Source organism: Dermacentor andersoni, chromosome 6 (assembly GCF_023375885.2).
Source record: "Dermacentor andersoni chromosome 6, qqDerAnde1_hic_scaffold, whole genome shotgun sequence".
Taxonomy (NCBI): domain Eukaryota; kingdom Metazoa; phylum Arthropoda; class Arachnida; order Ixodida; family Ixodidae; genus Dermacentor; species Dermacentor andersoni.
In genome coordinates this window covers 148,837,229-148,849,810 of record NC_092819.1, presented here as the reverse complement: position 1 = coordinate 148,849,810, position 12,582 = coordinate 148,837,229, and the positions used below count along the sequence as shown (strand labels likewise).

The 12,582-nt window shown below is 45.8% G+C and overlaps 1 protein-coding gene across 1 annotated transcript in view; it reads left to right on the top strand.

Moving 5' to 3' along the window:
* The window catches only part of LOC129382770 (uncharacterized), a 55,805-nt gene that overhangs the window by 16,845 nt on the left and 26,378 nt on the right, over positions 1-12,582 (top strand). Inside the window, exon 4 of the mRNA XM_055066951.1 lies at positions 622-785. Within this exon, the coding sequence (XP_054922926.1) occupies positions 622-785 (164 nt within the window). The remainder of the gene's footprint in view (positions 1-621; positions 786-12,582) is intronic.

The following is a 12,582-nucleotide window of genomic DNA, read 5'->3' as shown; positions in this document are numbered from 1 at the left end:
CAACAAGGCTCGGGCCCATCCTATATTGGCTGCCTCCACGCGCATATTGGCGTTGCCCGAATCAATGGGATCATCCACGTAGGGCTCATGGCCAATTTTGAATAAATTTGGATAAAAATATTTTTTTCCTATCCCGGCCCGGGCCTAGATAATAACCATTACGCTGACGACATACCCATTTGGTCCAGTCAAAGATCACCTGCATGAAAAAACACATTCTTGAATGCAGACTAGATATGATGTTGCAATGCACCGAAACAACAGGAGTGGAATGTTCCCCTTAGAATTCAGGATATATCGTCATTACTGGAAACGTATGCAAGCCACCTTGTATACGTCCGGGTATACAATTCCGGCTTTACAAATAGTCATTCTGGTGAATAACAATATTTCCTCTAAAAAAAGAGATTGGCACTTGCCGGTTACAAATTATGGCGTACATCAATTTTTCAGGCACGTAGAATTCGAACTGCTATCATGTCACTGATAAGTATGCATATCATACAAAGCCTGTAATTTGGTCAAATGCACGTAAGCGAAGGTTGTTTTTCGTTGAGTGTGTCCGGCGTTTGGGTTCACTCAGCCGCGTTTGATAACAGCGATTCTTTCTTTCTCTTTAAGGTGCCGCTCATATACTACGATGACAAGAGCGGCCGACCTCCGAACTGTCAGTCAGCGAACTACTCTGACGTGAACGAGCTGGTTCTGGACTTGCCTGTGCCACGGCCAACCCAGCCTTTGCCGGACAAGATGTTCCGCAAAGTGTTCTGCGTGTTCAATACGATGTACGTATATTGCAGAAGAACAATGGCTGAAATGAAACGTATAGCACCTCATGAGCCGCGAAGCTGGCCGAGTGTCTCTAGTAGAAAGAATTCAATGGCAATTAAGCGGTAAATGCGAGAGATATGCGTTAGCATTAAGTCGCAGCTCTTTGAGGTCACGGATCCTTGGTTTAAGCTAACCAATAATATCGGTGGGTCCACCGACCAAGACTGTTGGGAACTGAAGATAATCGCGAGGTTATGTTTCTTGGCCTTCTAAATACGTGTGGTTCATTGGAAAATCCAGGGTTAGTTATAGTAGAAATCAGGCACATACGCAGGATTTTTTTTCGGGGGGGGGGGGAGGCCGGGGGGGGCAACCCAAGGTAACTTTCCTATGCACATGGGGAGGGGAGAGTACTTTTACAAGAATAGACGTGAATAATCCCCACCATTCGCCATGAGGACGCGTAAACCCTCAAAATGTATTTGAAATAACGTGTGTCTCACACATACGCCATTGAGATACATCTCTTCTTTACTTGGTAAAGAAAGAACCACATCAAATGGACTCGGCATGAAAGATATGCGCAGGAAGAACCTTGCCAAGAACAAGTTAACAAGCGAAAGTGCGAAATCAAGATTTCTAGTAGCGTTCTTTTAGTTAGCTCTGCAATAATTATAGAGAAATGTATATTTTCGGAACAATCACAGTTCTTTTGCATCCCTCGTTTACTGCTCTACCAAGTGCCAAAACCGACTCGTGTTGTTATTTGGGAAGTTCCGTAACGATGTGTGGTCACCAGTCCCATACAACCGCGTAGAGCGCAGGACGCTGCTTTTCTAGACGTACTGACCCCACCGCGCAAGGTTAGCGTCATTCAAAACACACGGAATTATTCTCCACTTCCGGCGGCGTTTTCTCTACTTCTTTTTTAAATAAAAAGATGTTAATCTATAATTATTTTCACAAACAAGTTTCGCTTTTCCTCCCTGTTTGGCTGTTGCCTTGGCTTTCTCTCTTAGTAGATCGCTAATTTCTCATCTTGCGACACATGTTTCCAGTTGCCAATTTTACAGGAAAAGTGCTGTACAATTAGGGGAAAACCAGACGAGCTAGCGGGTGACAGTCATATTTGCTTGGGGGTTCAACCGTTATAGCAGGGTCTGATAATGGACGCTGTTTCGCAATATGTTATTTTCCACCTTATCTAACCCATATCGCGGATATATGGTTCCCAATATCTGCCAGCGTCGCGGCGAGCCGTCACTCGAGAAAAAAATGAAGCAAAAGGAAAATTTAAACGCAACTGTCGTTTTCTCAGGCCACAACACGTTCCACGAGCATACAGACCAGCTGACTATGAACCTAACCCCTTTCGGAGTCCCTGGATCAGTCTAAATAAAGAAGGTTGAACTAGCGAAGCAACAGAGATGCGCGTGATCGTTGAATACATCGCGAAATAAAAATTGTGTTGGGCATTATAAATAAAATTAAATATTATAATTTAAACAATAAAGTAAGCCCTGCCTGCTGCAATAGATGATGACAGCTGAATTAATCTTGAGTTAATCGCGCGGTCACTGAATTGATGAGAAAACCGGCCTCCACACCCCAGGAGATGCTGATAACTACCGCCATCCAAAATGAGTAAAAAAAGTGACAACCGTTCCATGGACTCTGCGAAGATGGAATGGCAGCGAAAGCTGACGACAGTCAAAGCTCTCAAACGAAAAACAAAGTGTTTCACCTCCGCTGTGGGTCGGCCTGAAGATAGTGCAATATCGGGCCGACCCGCGGAGGAGGGGAAGCAGGCGGTAAGAACACTCCATACGTGGGCCGATCCCGAAGATATTGCAATACCGGGCCCACCCGCGGCGGAGGTGAAGCAGGCATTAAGAACGCCCCATACGTGGGCCGATCTCGAAGATATTGCAATGCCGGGCCCACCCGCGGTAGAGGTACAGTGTACTAGAATTGGGGCAGTGTGCTCACTGCCGTATCCCTGCACCGCGTCGCCGTGGAGCACTGAGCGTCGACTGCTCTGGCGCCCGCCAGAGGCGCTGTCGCCTGTTTCTCCTGAAAACTTCCCCTCGCTTCGTGTAGAGTGTGTTCTGTTACATCGACGTGCCGTCGACTGAAAGTCCCGCCGGCGTTTTCAGCAGTATCCTCTGTGCTTGCTCTGTGCTTGACGCTTCACTCAATGCGCACTGTGAGTGAGTGAGAATGGCAAGCCGCCGTCGAAATTACTACTTTGCACCCGGGTGCAGAACAAGCTACAGTCGCTTGAAAGATGCATCAAAGGCGTCTTTTTTCAGCGTTCTTCGTGTTGAAGAACGGCGAAAGGAATGCGGGAGGAACCTCAATCATGCAGATAAGACACCGGCTGTATCTTGCGCGGTCTGTGAGTTGCACTTCGAACCGCGATTCATAATTAGAGACTTCGTGCACCTTATAGATGGCAAAGAGCTGCGCATTCCTCGTGAGAAACCACTGCTATCAGAAAACGCTGTTACCACGATTCTTCCGAATTTACCACAGTACCTGACGAAAACGACACTGAAGCCCAGGAACAAAAGGAAAAGGTGTGAAAATGACAAAGCACCCGCGAAGAAAACAAGCCGATGCGCACTGGACAATAACCATTCGTAGTTTTCACCGGCTGCTCCCGGCGCTTCCGGGATAGACCATGACTCGGCGCAAGAGGAGGGCGTTATACGGCAGAGCGTCAACACTGTTTGTCGTTTCTTTTTGATTTAAAGACTCCTTTCAAGTATTGGAGTTCACATCAACTCCCCGACCTTGACGGAGTGCTTTAATGCACATCTACCAACCTAAAAGAAGGCGTTCTCACGTCCGATAAAGTAGTCGTGTTCCTCTGCGACAGACAACCCGATGTTTACTGCAAGGTATACATGAGGGGGCAACAGATTAGGAACTCAGCCTGAAATCTCAGGAACAAGCAGAGAACGTGCTGAAAAGCGTGCTCGGGCAACGTGATATAGACGGGGCAACGTGAAAATGTTTGCTTTAGTACAACACACTTTTGCGCTGCATGCGCCTTACCTGTGAAAAAAATAAAAACGAAGTGGTGGGTAAATTCGGCGTGGTGGTGCTGGAAACGCGGATGTGCGGTCGTTGTGGCGAAACCAAATTCGCAATTTTATCGATCGGCAGGAGAAAGCACTCGAGTGTCCCTTGCTATGGCGACTGCAGCGGCCGTATCAAGCTATTAATAGAACAGTGCTAATAGCAAGGTTAGTTCATTCGTGCTTCCGGTAACAAAACATCGCCAACCATCTGTAGATCAACCGCAACAATAGTCATTTAGTTCAGTGCACAATGCGAAGGTGCACTAAAAGAAGTTTCGTGCGTTGCACGTGGCGATCTGCTGCTTGAACGCCGAGATTGTAGAAAACATGAAAAACTACCCACCCTAACGTCTTGCAGAAGCATTCCTGTTACAGTAACCCGGCACCGACCAAAGAACAATATTCCTGGCGTCGTTTCTGACTACAACCCGCTAAACCTTGCAGACACGGAACTTTTTGAAGGGTGGAAAGGTCAACAAGTTATCAATGTTCAAAAAATAAATTTAAGACGGGGCAACACAGAGAAATTAAGAAAGCACATAATTCCAATATTTGCATCCAGCGAATCACGCGAGGCGATAGGCACTGGTTACACAAAACTAAGAGTGAGCCCATACCTTCATAACCCCCGCAGATGCTTCAAGTGCCAAAGGTATGGCTACAGCTCCTATACATGTGAACAACAGTTAACTTGTGCCAGGTGTGGTTCCAAAGTATACATATTTATTTATTTATTTATTTATTTATTTACTTATTTACTAATACTGCTGTCTCTATTTCGAGACACAGCAGGAGTGGATACAGATTTTAGTACATACAAGAGAAACGACACTAGAAAAGAACAGATCAACAAGTGATATGACTAGGCAATCGCTCAACAAACTCTGCAAGTCAATATGTGCGAAGCGAACCATCCAAACTGCTCGAGGTTTAAGTTGTAAGCGGAAAGAAAGAAAACTTAAAAGAGTCAATATGTGGCCTAAAAGGAAAGATGTTTAGCGGATGGCTTCGTCTGGTTGAACGTGAACTCGAAGATATAAAAGAGAAGGGTGCCTGAATGCCGGATGGCGTGTGAATAATCTTATGCAGCAAGATGATACGTCCATGTGTGCGTCTATGTTTGAGCGTCTGTAACGATAACATGTGGGCATGTGATGAAGGTGACAAGCTGCGATCATAACGACTATAGATGAATCTGATTGCTTTTTTTAATTGATTCCAAGTGGTCAATAGCACGCACACAATGAGGGCACCAAACAGTTGAGGCGTATTCTATAGTATCGGCCGAAGTAGTGATTTGTAAGCAATTAGTTTGCATTCCTTTGTTTCATTTTTTAAAGTACGTTTAAGGTAGCCAAGTTTCCTAAGCGCTTTTCCAGAGATGTGGTTAACTTGAGCATGCCATGTTAAATTATGCGGAAAAATAACACTCAGGTCATTTGGTACATAACGAGGGTCTCGAATCCGGCAACATTGATGCCTTCAGGTAGCATGTGGGGGTTTATTGACCAGTTGCCTTCACACAGAAAGATCACGTACTCGTGACGCCTGCGGCAGAAGCGATGTTTCACATCCGCCGCCAAGGTTTGTGAGTGGTGGCGCTGGCTAACACTCCCAAAGTTGGTTCTGGCAGTAACACAAAAATAACCAAGAAAGTGGAGCTTCCAACTGAGCTACCGCGGCGCGGTAGCTCAGTTAACGGCGATAAACATAGGGTAATTAGGAATGCTGAAGCTAATTAAAGTTAATTTCCTTTCCTTTCCTTCCTTCTTCTCCGCCCTTAAACTGGCTCTCTTAACTACTACACGCAGAGACAAAGCAACAGCGCGCGCATGCGATCCCATAGATGAGATGAATATATATATATATATATAGAAAACTATCAGTCATAGCTCTCGTAGTATAGCCCTCTGGGCCGTTTCCTTTTTTTTTTCTTTCGAAAGTAGTCCTATTAGGGTTATTATAATTACACGAAGGTATTTCGCCCTCGTCAGCAGCAATCCTTGAGACAGTTATTCTGGCGGCTAGCTTCCCACGCTATGCGTGCCGCCATTGCACCTGGTTAAGCTTCTCCTAGACGCTAGAGTTTTACTATGTCCGCGCAACCTTGAGCGATCGGAAAGCGCGTTTCCCCCTCTTGGCCGGCGGGGACGGGAGGCTTTGTTCCGGCCGCAAAGCCCTCCACGTCTCAGTAAGGTGCCTGGTGGTGGTCTCGTACAGACGATGCCCTCTCGGTGAGCGCAAATTTCCCCTCATCTTTTAAGAGGTTCAATACTTACAAGCATTTGTCTCGCAAACCATATTTATTTCAAGGAAATTTTCCACGTCTCAATAATTTCTCTCGTCGTATTCGAGTGCTGATTGCCGTGTTATAGTTTGTTAACGAAGCTTTCCCTCTAGTCTAAATATTTTAAGGCAGTTTTCCTTGTCTCTAAAGCCGCTCGAGTTCGCTCTTCGCTTCGGGCAGCCATTTTTCCAAAAAAGTATGCCTTCCAACCACGGAGCAGGAGCTGTGGCGCTTGAAAGTAGCCTGGGGCCTGACGAACCAACCGACTGAGCTATCTTTCCGGGCAACATCGAAGGGTCACGAGTTCGAATCACCTGTTATGTTCGTTTTTTTTTCGCCCCTTTTTCTTTCTTTTTTTTCTTTCTTTTAATGTCTTTTCCTTTATTTTATCACTGTACGGGAACCCTCCTAAAATAAAACAAAAAGAAAGATATATATCTTCAATTATGTATGGCCTCACATGTGCAGGTCATAAATACCAGGTTCTCTAGCCGAGTGCCATCCGTGCGGTATAACCGAGCTCAGATTGGTCCACCTTGACTGATCAAATAGGGCACCACTGTATATTAAATGAGGCGTACAACTCCTGCGGGACCCGCCGTGGTTACTCAGTGGCTATGGTGTTAGACTGCTGAGCACGAGGTCGCGGGATCGGATCCCGGCCATGGCGACCGCATTTCGATGGGGGCGAAATGCGAAAACACCCGTGTACTTAGATTTAGGTGCACGTTAAAGAAACCCAGGTGGTCGAAACTTCCGGAGTCCTCCACTACGGCCTGCCTCATAATCAGAAAGTGGTTTTGTCACGTAAAATCCCACAATTTATTTTTAAATTTAACTCCTGCGGGGACGGTAGAGTATCCGCCTCCCGTGCAAGAGGACCGTGATTCAAATCCCGGGCCGCACAATTCTCCACCGGAAAATACCAGAAAAAAACAACAACCGTGTGATGAGAAAATTGCACAAACAGGCCTGGAGTGCGGCCTGATCCCGGTGACCAGAACCGGTAACGCACTCTCTCACCAGAGCAGGATTGGCCACCCTGGTGCAGTACTTGGCCACAACCTCCTATATGAACACAACAATCAAACCCCGGCCCTCAGTCCCCAGCAGCTGCGAAGCAACTGACCACGGCGGCGGTCAGACCTGCGACGCTGCAGGGGGTGCTAAGAATCCCTGGCTCCGGACAGGCCGCCATTGGAATATGAACCTGGCAACGTTTAACGCTAGAACGTTATCTAGTGAGGCGAGTATAGCAGTGCTATTGGAGGAATTAGAGGGCAGTAAATGGGATATAATAGGGCTCAGTGAAGTTAGGAGGACAAAAGAAGCATATACAGTGCTAAAAAGCGTGCACGTCCTGTGCTACCGGGGCTTAGCAGAGAGACGAGAACTAGGAGTCGGATTCCTGATTAATAAGAACATAGCTGGTAACATACAGTAATTCTATAGCATTAACGAGGGGGTGGCATGTCTTGTTGTGAAACTTAATAAGAGGTACAAAATGAAGGTTGTATAGGTCTACGCCCCTACATCTAGTCATGATGACCAGGAAGTCGAAAGCTTCTATGAAGACGTGGAATCGGCGATGGGTAAAGTCAAAACAAAATACTGTATACTGATGGGCGATTTCAATGCCAGGGTAGGCAAGAAGCAGGCCGGAGACAAGTCAGTGGGGGAATATGGCGTAGGCTCTAGGAATAGCAGAGGAGAGTTATTAGTAGAGTTTGCAGAACAGAATAATATGCGGATAATGAATACCTTCTTCCGCAAGCGGGTTAGCCGAAAGTGGACGTGGAGGAGCCCGAATGGTGAGACTAGAAATGAAATCGACTTTATACTCTGCGCGAACCCTGGCTACATACAAGATGTAGACGTGCTCGGCAAGGTGCGCTGCAGTGACCATAGGGTTATAAGAACTCGAATTAGCCTTGACTTGAGGAGGGAACGGAAGAAACTGATACATAAGAAACCAATCAATGAGTTAGCGGTAAGAGGGAAACTAGAGGAATTCCGGATCAAGCTACAGAACAGGTATTCGGCTTTAACCCAGGAAGAGGACCATAGTGTTGAAGCAATGAACGACAATCTTATGGGCATCATTAAGGAGTGCGCAATAGAAGTCGGTGGTAACGCCGTTAAACAGGAAACCAGTAAGCTATCGCAGGAGACGAAAGATCTGATCAAGAAACGCCAATGTATGAAAGCCTCTAACCCTACAGCTAGAATAGAACTGGCAGAACTTTCTAAGTTAATCAACAAGCGCAAGACAGCGGACATAAGGAACTATAATATGGATAGAATTGAACATGCTCTCAGGAACGGAGGAAGCCTAAAAGCAGTAAAGAAGAAACTAGGAATAGGCAAGAATCAGATGTGTGCGTTAAGAGACAAAGCCGGCAATATCGTTACTAATATGGATGACATAGTTCAAGTGACTGAAGAGTTTTATAGAGATTTATACAGTACCAGTAACACCCACGACGATAAGGTGAGAGAGAATAGTCTAGAGGAAATTGAAATCCCACAAGTAACACCGGAAGAGGTAAAGAACGCCTTGGGAGCTATGCAAAGGGGGAAGGCAGCTGGGGAGGATCAGGTAACAGCAGATTTGTTGAAGGATGGTGGGAACACTGTCCTAGAAAGGTTGGCCGCCCTATATACACAATGCCTCATGACGTCGAACGTACCGGAATCTTGGAAGAACGCTAACATAATCCTAATCCATAAGAAAGGGGACGCCAAAGACTTGAAAAATTATAGACCGATCAGCTTACTGTCCGTTGCCTACAAAGTATTTACTAAGGTAATCGCAAATAGAATCAGGAATACCTTAGTCTTCTGTCAACCAAAGGACCAGGCAGGATTCCGTAAAGGCTACTCAACAAAAGACCATATTCACACTATCAATCAGGTGATAGAGAAATGTGCGGAATATAACCAACCCTTATATATAGCCTTCATTGATTACGAAAAAGCATTTGATTCAGTCGAAACCTCAGCAGTCATGGAGGCACTACGGAATCAGGGTGTAGATGAGCCAAATGTAAAGATACTGGAAGCTATCTATAGCGGTTCCACAGCCACCGTAATCCTCCACAAAGAAAGCAACAAAATCCCAATAAAGAAAGGCGTCAGACAGGGAGATACGATATCTCCAATGCTATTCACAGCGTGTTTACAGGAGGTATTCAGAGACCTGGAGTGGGAAGAATTGGGGATAAAAGTTGATGGAGAATACCTGAGCAACTTGCGATTCGCTGATGATATTGCCTTGCTTAGTAACTCAGGAGACCAATTGCAATGCATGCTCACTGACCTGGAGAGGCAAAGCAGAAGGGTGGGTCTGAAAATTAATCTACAGAAAACTAAAGTAATGTTTAACAGTCTCGGAAGAGAACAGCAGTTTACGATATGTAGCGAGGCACTGGAAGTGGTAAGGGAATACATCTACTTAGGGCAGGTAGTGACCACGGATCCGGATCATGAGACTGAAATAACCAGAAGAATAAGAATGGGCTGGGGTGCGTTTGGCAGGCATTCTCAAATCATGAACAGCAGGTTGCCACTATCGCTCAAGAGGAAAGTGTATAACAGCTGTGTCTTACCAGTACTCACCTACGGGGCAGAAACCTGGAGGCTTACGAAAAGGGTTCTGCTGAAATTGAGGACGACGCAACGAGCCATGGAAAGAAGAATGATAGGTGTAACGTTAAGGGATAAAAAAAGAGCAGATTGGGTGAGGGAACAAACGCGGGTAAATGACATCTTAGTTGAAATCAAGAAAAAGAAATGGGCATGGGCCAGACATGTAATGAGGAGGGAAGTTAACCGATGGTCATTAAGGGTTACGGACTGGATTCCAAGGGAAGGGAAGCGTAGTAGGGGGCGGCAGAAAGTTAGGTGGGCGGATGACATTAAGACGTTTGCAGGGACAACATGGCCACAATTAGTACATGACCGGGGTAGTTGGAGAAGTATGGGAGAGGCCTTTGCCCTGCAGTGGGCGTAACTAGGCTGCTGCTGCTGATGATGATGATGTTGTATTATTGGGCTAATCAAAAGCCACTAAGGTCAAATCAACAGAGCCTAATCAAGGATAATTAAGAGTACCCTGACATTTGTTAGACCGAATTAAACATTTATAATTATTTACAGATAGAAACGCGTCCTTTATAACTGTAACCAAGGCTAATTATTTATTAAGCAAATACCGTGATTATAAAAATAACTAAGCCTGAATAATTAACGAAATAATCACGTTTATTTACCTAAGCTAAATTTTACCTGAGTTCTCTCCTAAACCGCTCCGAATGACGTCAGGTTTATTCACGCTATGAGGGGAGCGGGGAACCAGAGCTCAGTACTGCAAAAAAATACGCAAATACTCCACTGCAGTTATCAGAGCGTACATAAGCCTACCCCCTAATTTAGTTTGGCCCACCTCCAAATTTCAAAATGGCCCACCTTTAAATTTCTCCAAAGTTCAAGTTCGCCCACCCCAATATTTTAAATTCGCGCACCCTAAAATTTATGTTGGCCCACCCTCCATTTTATTGTGGATCACCCCTCAATTTTAAGGTGGCCCAACCTCAAATTTATGCTGGCCCACCCCTACTGTAGGCTACCCGTGCATTTCTATGGACCTTTTGTATCTCTGTGGTTGTTCCCTCTAATCAATTTTTTAAAAATTCTTCCTCATCGCTTATAATACCACAAATTATCTACATTCACACGATTAAAATCATGAAATGTCGCAACTTCGCACATTACGCATCTTTGTGCAAATACAAGGCGTTGCACTTTTTAGCGTGGCGGACAGACCTTGCTGCGGTATTCGCCAAAGAATGCTTACACATTAAAATATGTTGGGAGGGCCTATTAACTACCGCGCATATGTTGGTCCTTCCAGGTTTCCAGTGTATCAGCGTACCGAGTGCGGTTTGCGAGCAGGCTCTCTTCTCGACAGCTGTCCCGCCTGTCGCGCCTCATTCTGGCCTGGGAGGCAGTCCGGCAGCCTGTCAGCCATGTCTGTTTATCTGGCCGCCAATAGATGGCGCTACAAGCGGACGTGATTCCCCTTGCTGCCTGTTGCTGGCGCTCTAAGCAGCCTCCGCAGAACACAGGCCACGCGCTCGCGTGTTCCCTTTCATAAAGGACCACCCTGTACGCAGCAGACGACGGAAGCCAGAAGCGTTCTCGGCGGAATAATCGTGCGCTTTGAGCTAGCTGCTTTATTCTTACTAAAGAGGAAAACTATTCGCTTTATCAAGAACATTAGGTTTAGTGCCTTCATTTCAGTTTCTTAGACAAAACGTCAAGTTTGCGACAGGTTACGACGGCAAAACGGAGCCATCCGCGCCATTTTGTACGCATCGCACCTACGTCATGCCTAGAAGAAGATGGCGGAATGTCCAGAATAGAGTCCCTGATCGTCTTTAGTACTGTCTGAAGCCGCCTCAGGTTCATTTCGAAATTTGTGACAAAAACTACAAAGTCATCCAAGCATACGAAACAAGTCTGTCACTTCGGTCCTGCCAAGACTGCGTCACGCTCTGGAACGCTTGTGGCGCAAAGTCCGAATGACATCGCCTTTAACTCAAAGAGGCTGTTTGGCATAATAAACGCGGTCTTTTCTTCATTCCTTTCGTAGACTTCAATTTAACAATGGCCAGGCTTGAGATCCATCCTCGAAAAGTACTTAGCATTGCAGAGTCCGTCAAATGCGTCGTGAATCCGTGGCAGGGTTTAGACGTCCTTCATTACGTTGTTCAAGCGGCAATAATCGATGCAGAAGCATATAGTTCCATCCTTATTCTTCACTAAGACTACAGAGGACGCCCACGGGCTTTTCCCCTGCTGCATGATGTCGCCACGCAGCGTTTCGTCGCCTTGTTGCCTTGTAGCTCCTCGTTCTCGCGTCGACACTCCGTAAATTCTTTGGCGAAGAGGTCGAGCGGTTCCTTCGGTTATCATGCGATGCTTTGCAAACGGTGTTTGCCGTATCCTCATTGACGTAGAAAAGCAGCCTTTGTATCGTCGGAGAAAACTTTAAAGCTGTTGCTTACTGCTTATGTGGTCGCCAATAGATGGTACAATAGATGGTTTTATTGTTTGTGCTCGCTACTACTGTTTGCGACTTTAATTTTTCTACATTCACTACCATAGGAGGTCCAGATTCAGTCTCTGACTATCGGACCTCCTTCTGTATACAAATGTTTTGTAATTCATTTAATGCCTAAATAAAACCACTTCTGACTCTGACTCTCACTTAAGGGAGGCTTGGATTTAAGCTGAAGGCTCATTCGGGAGCTATAGTTGTCGAGGTTGATGCAGCAGAATCCGAGAGGGCAAACGCATTGCTGGTTTCCAGAATTTCCTCGATGTATGCCATCGTGCGGCCCTTGTTGATGTGCATTGAACTCCTTATGTTTGTCA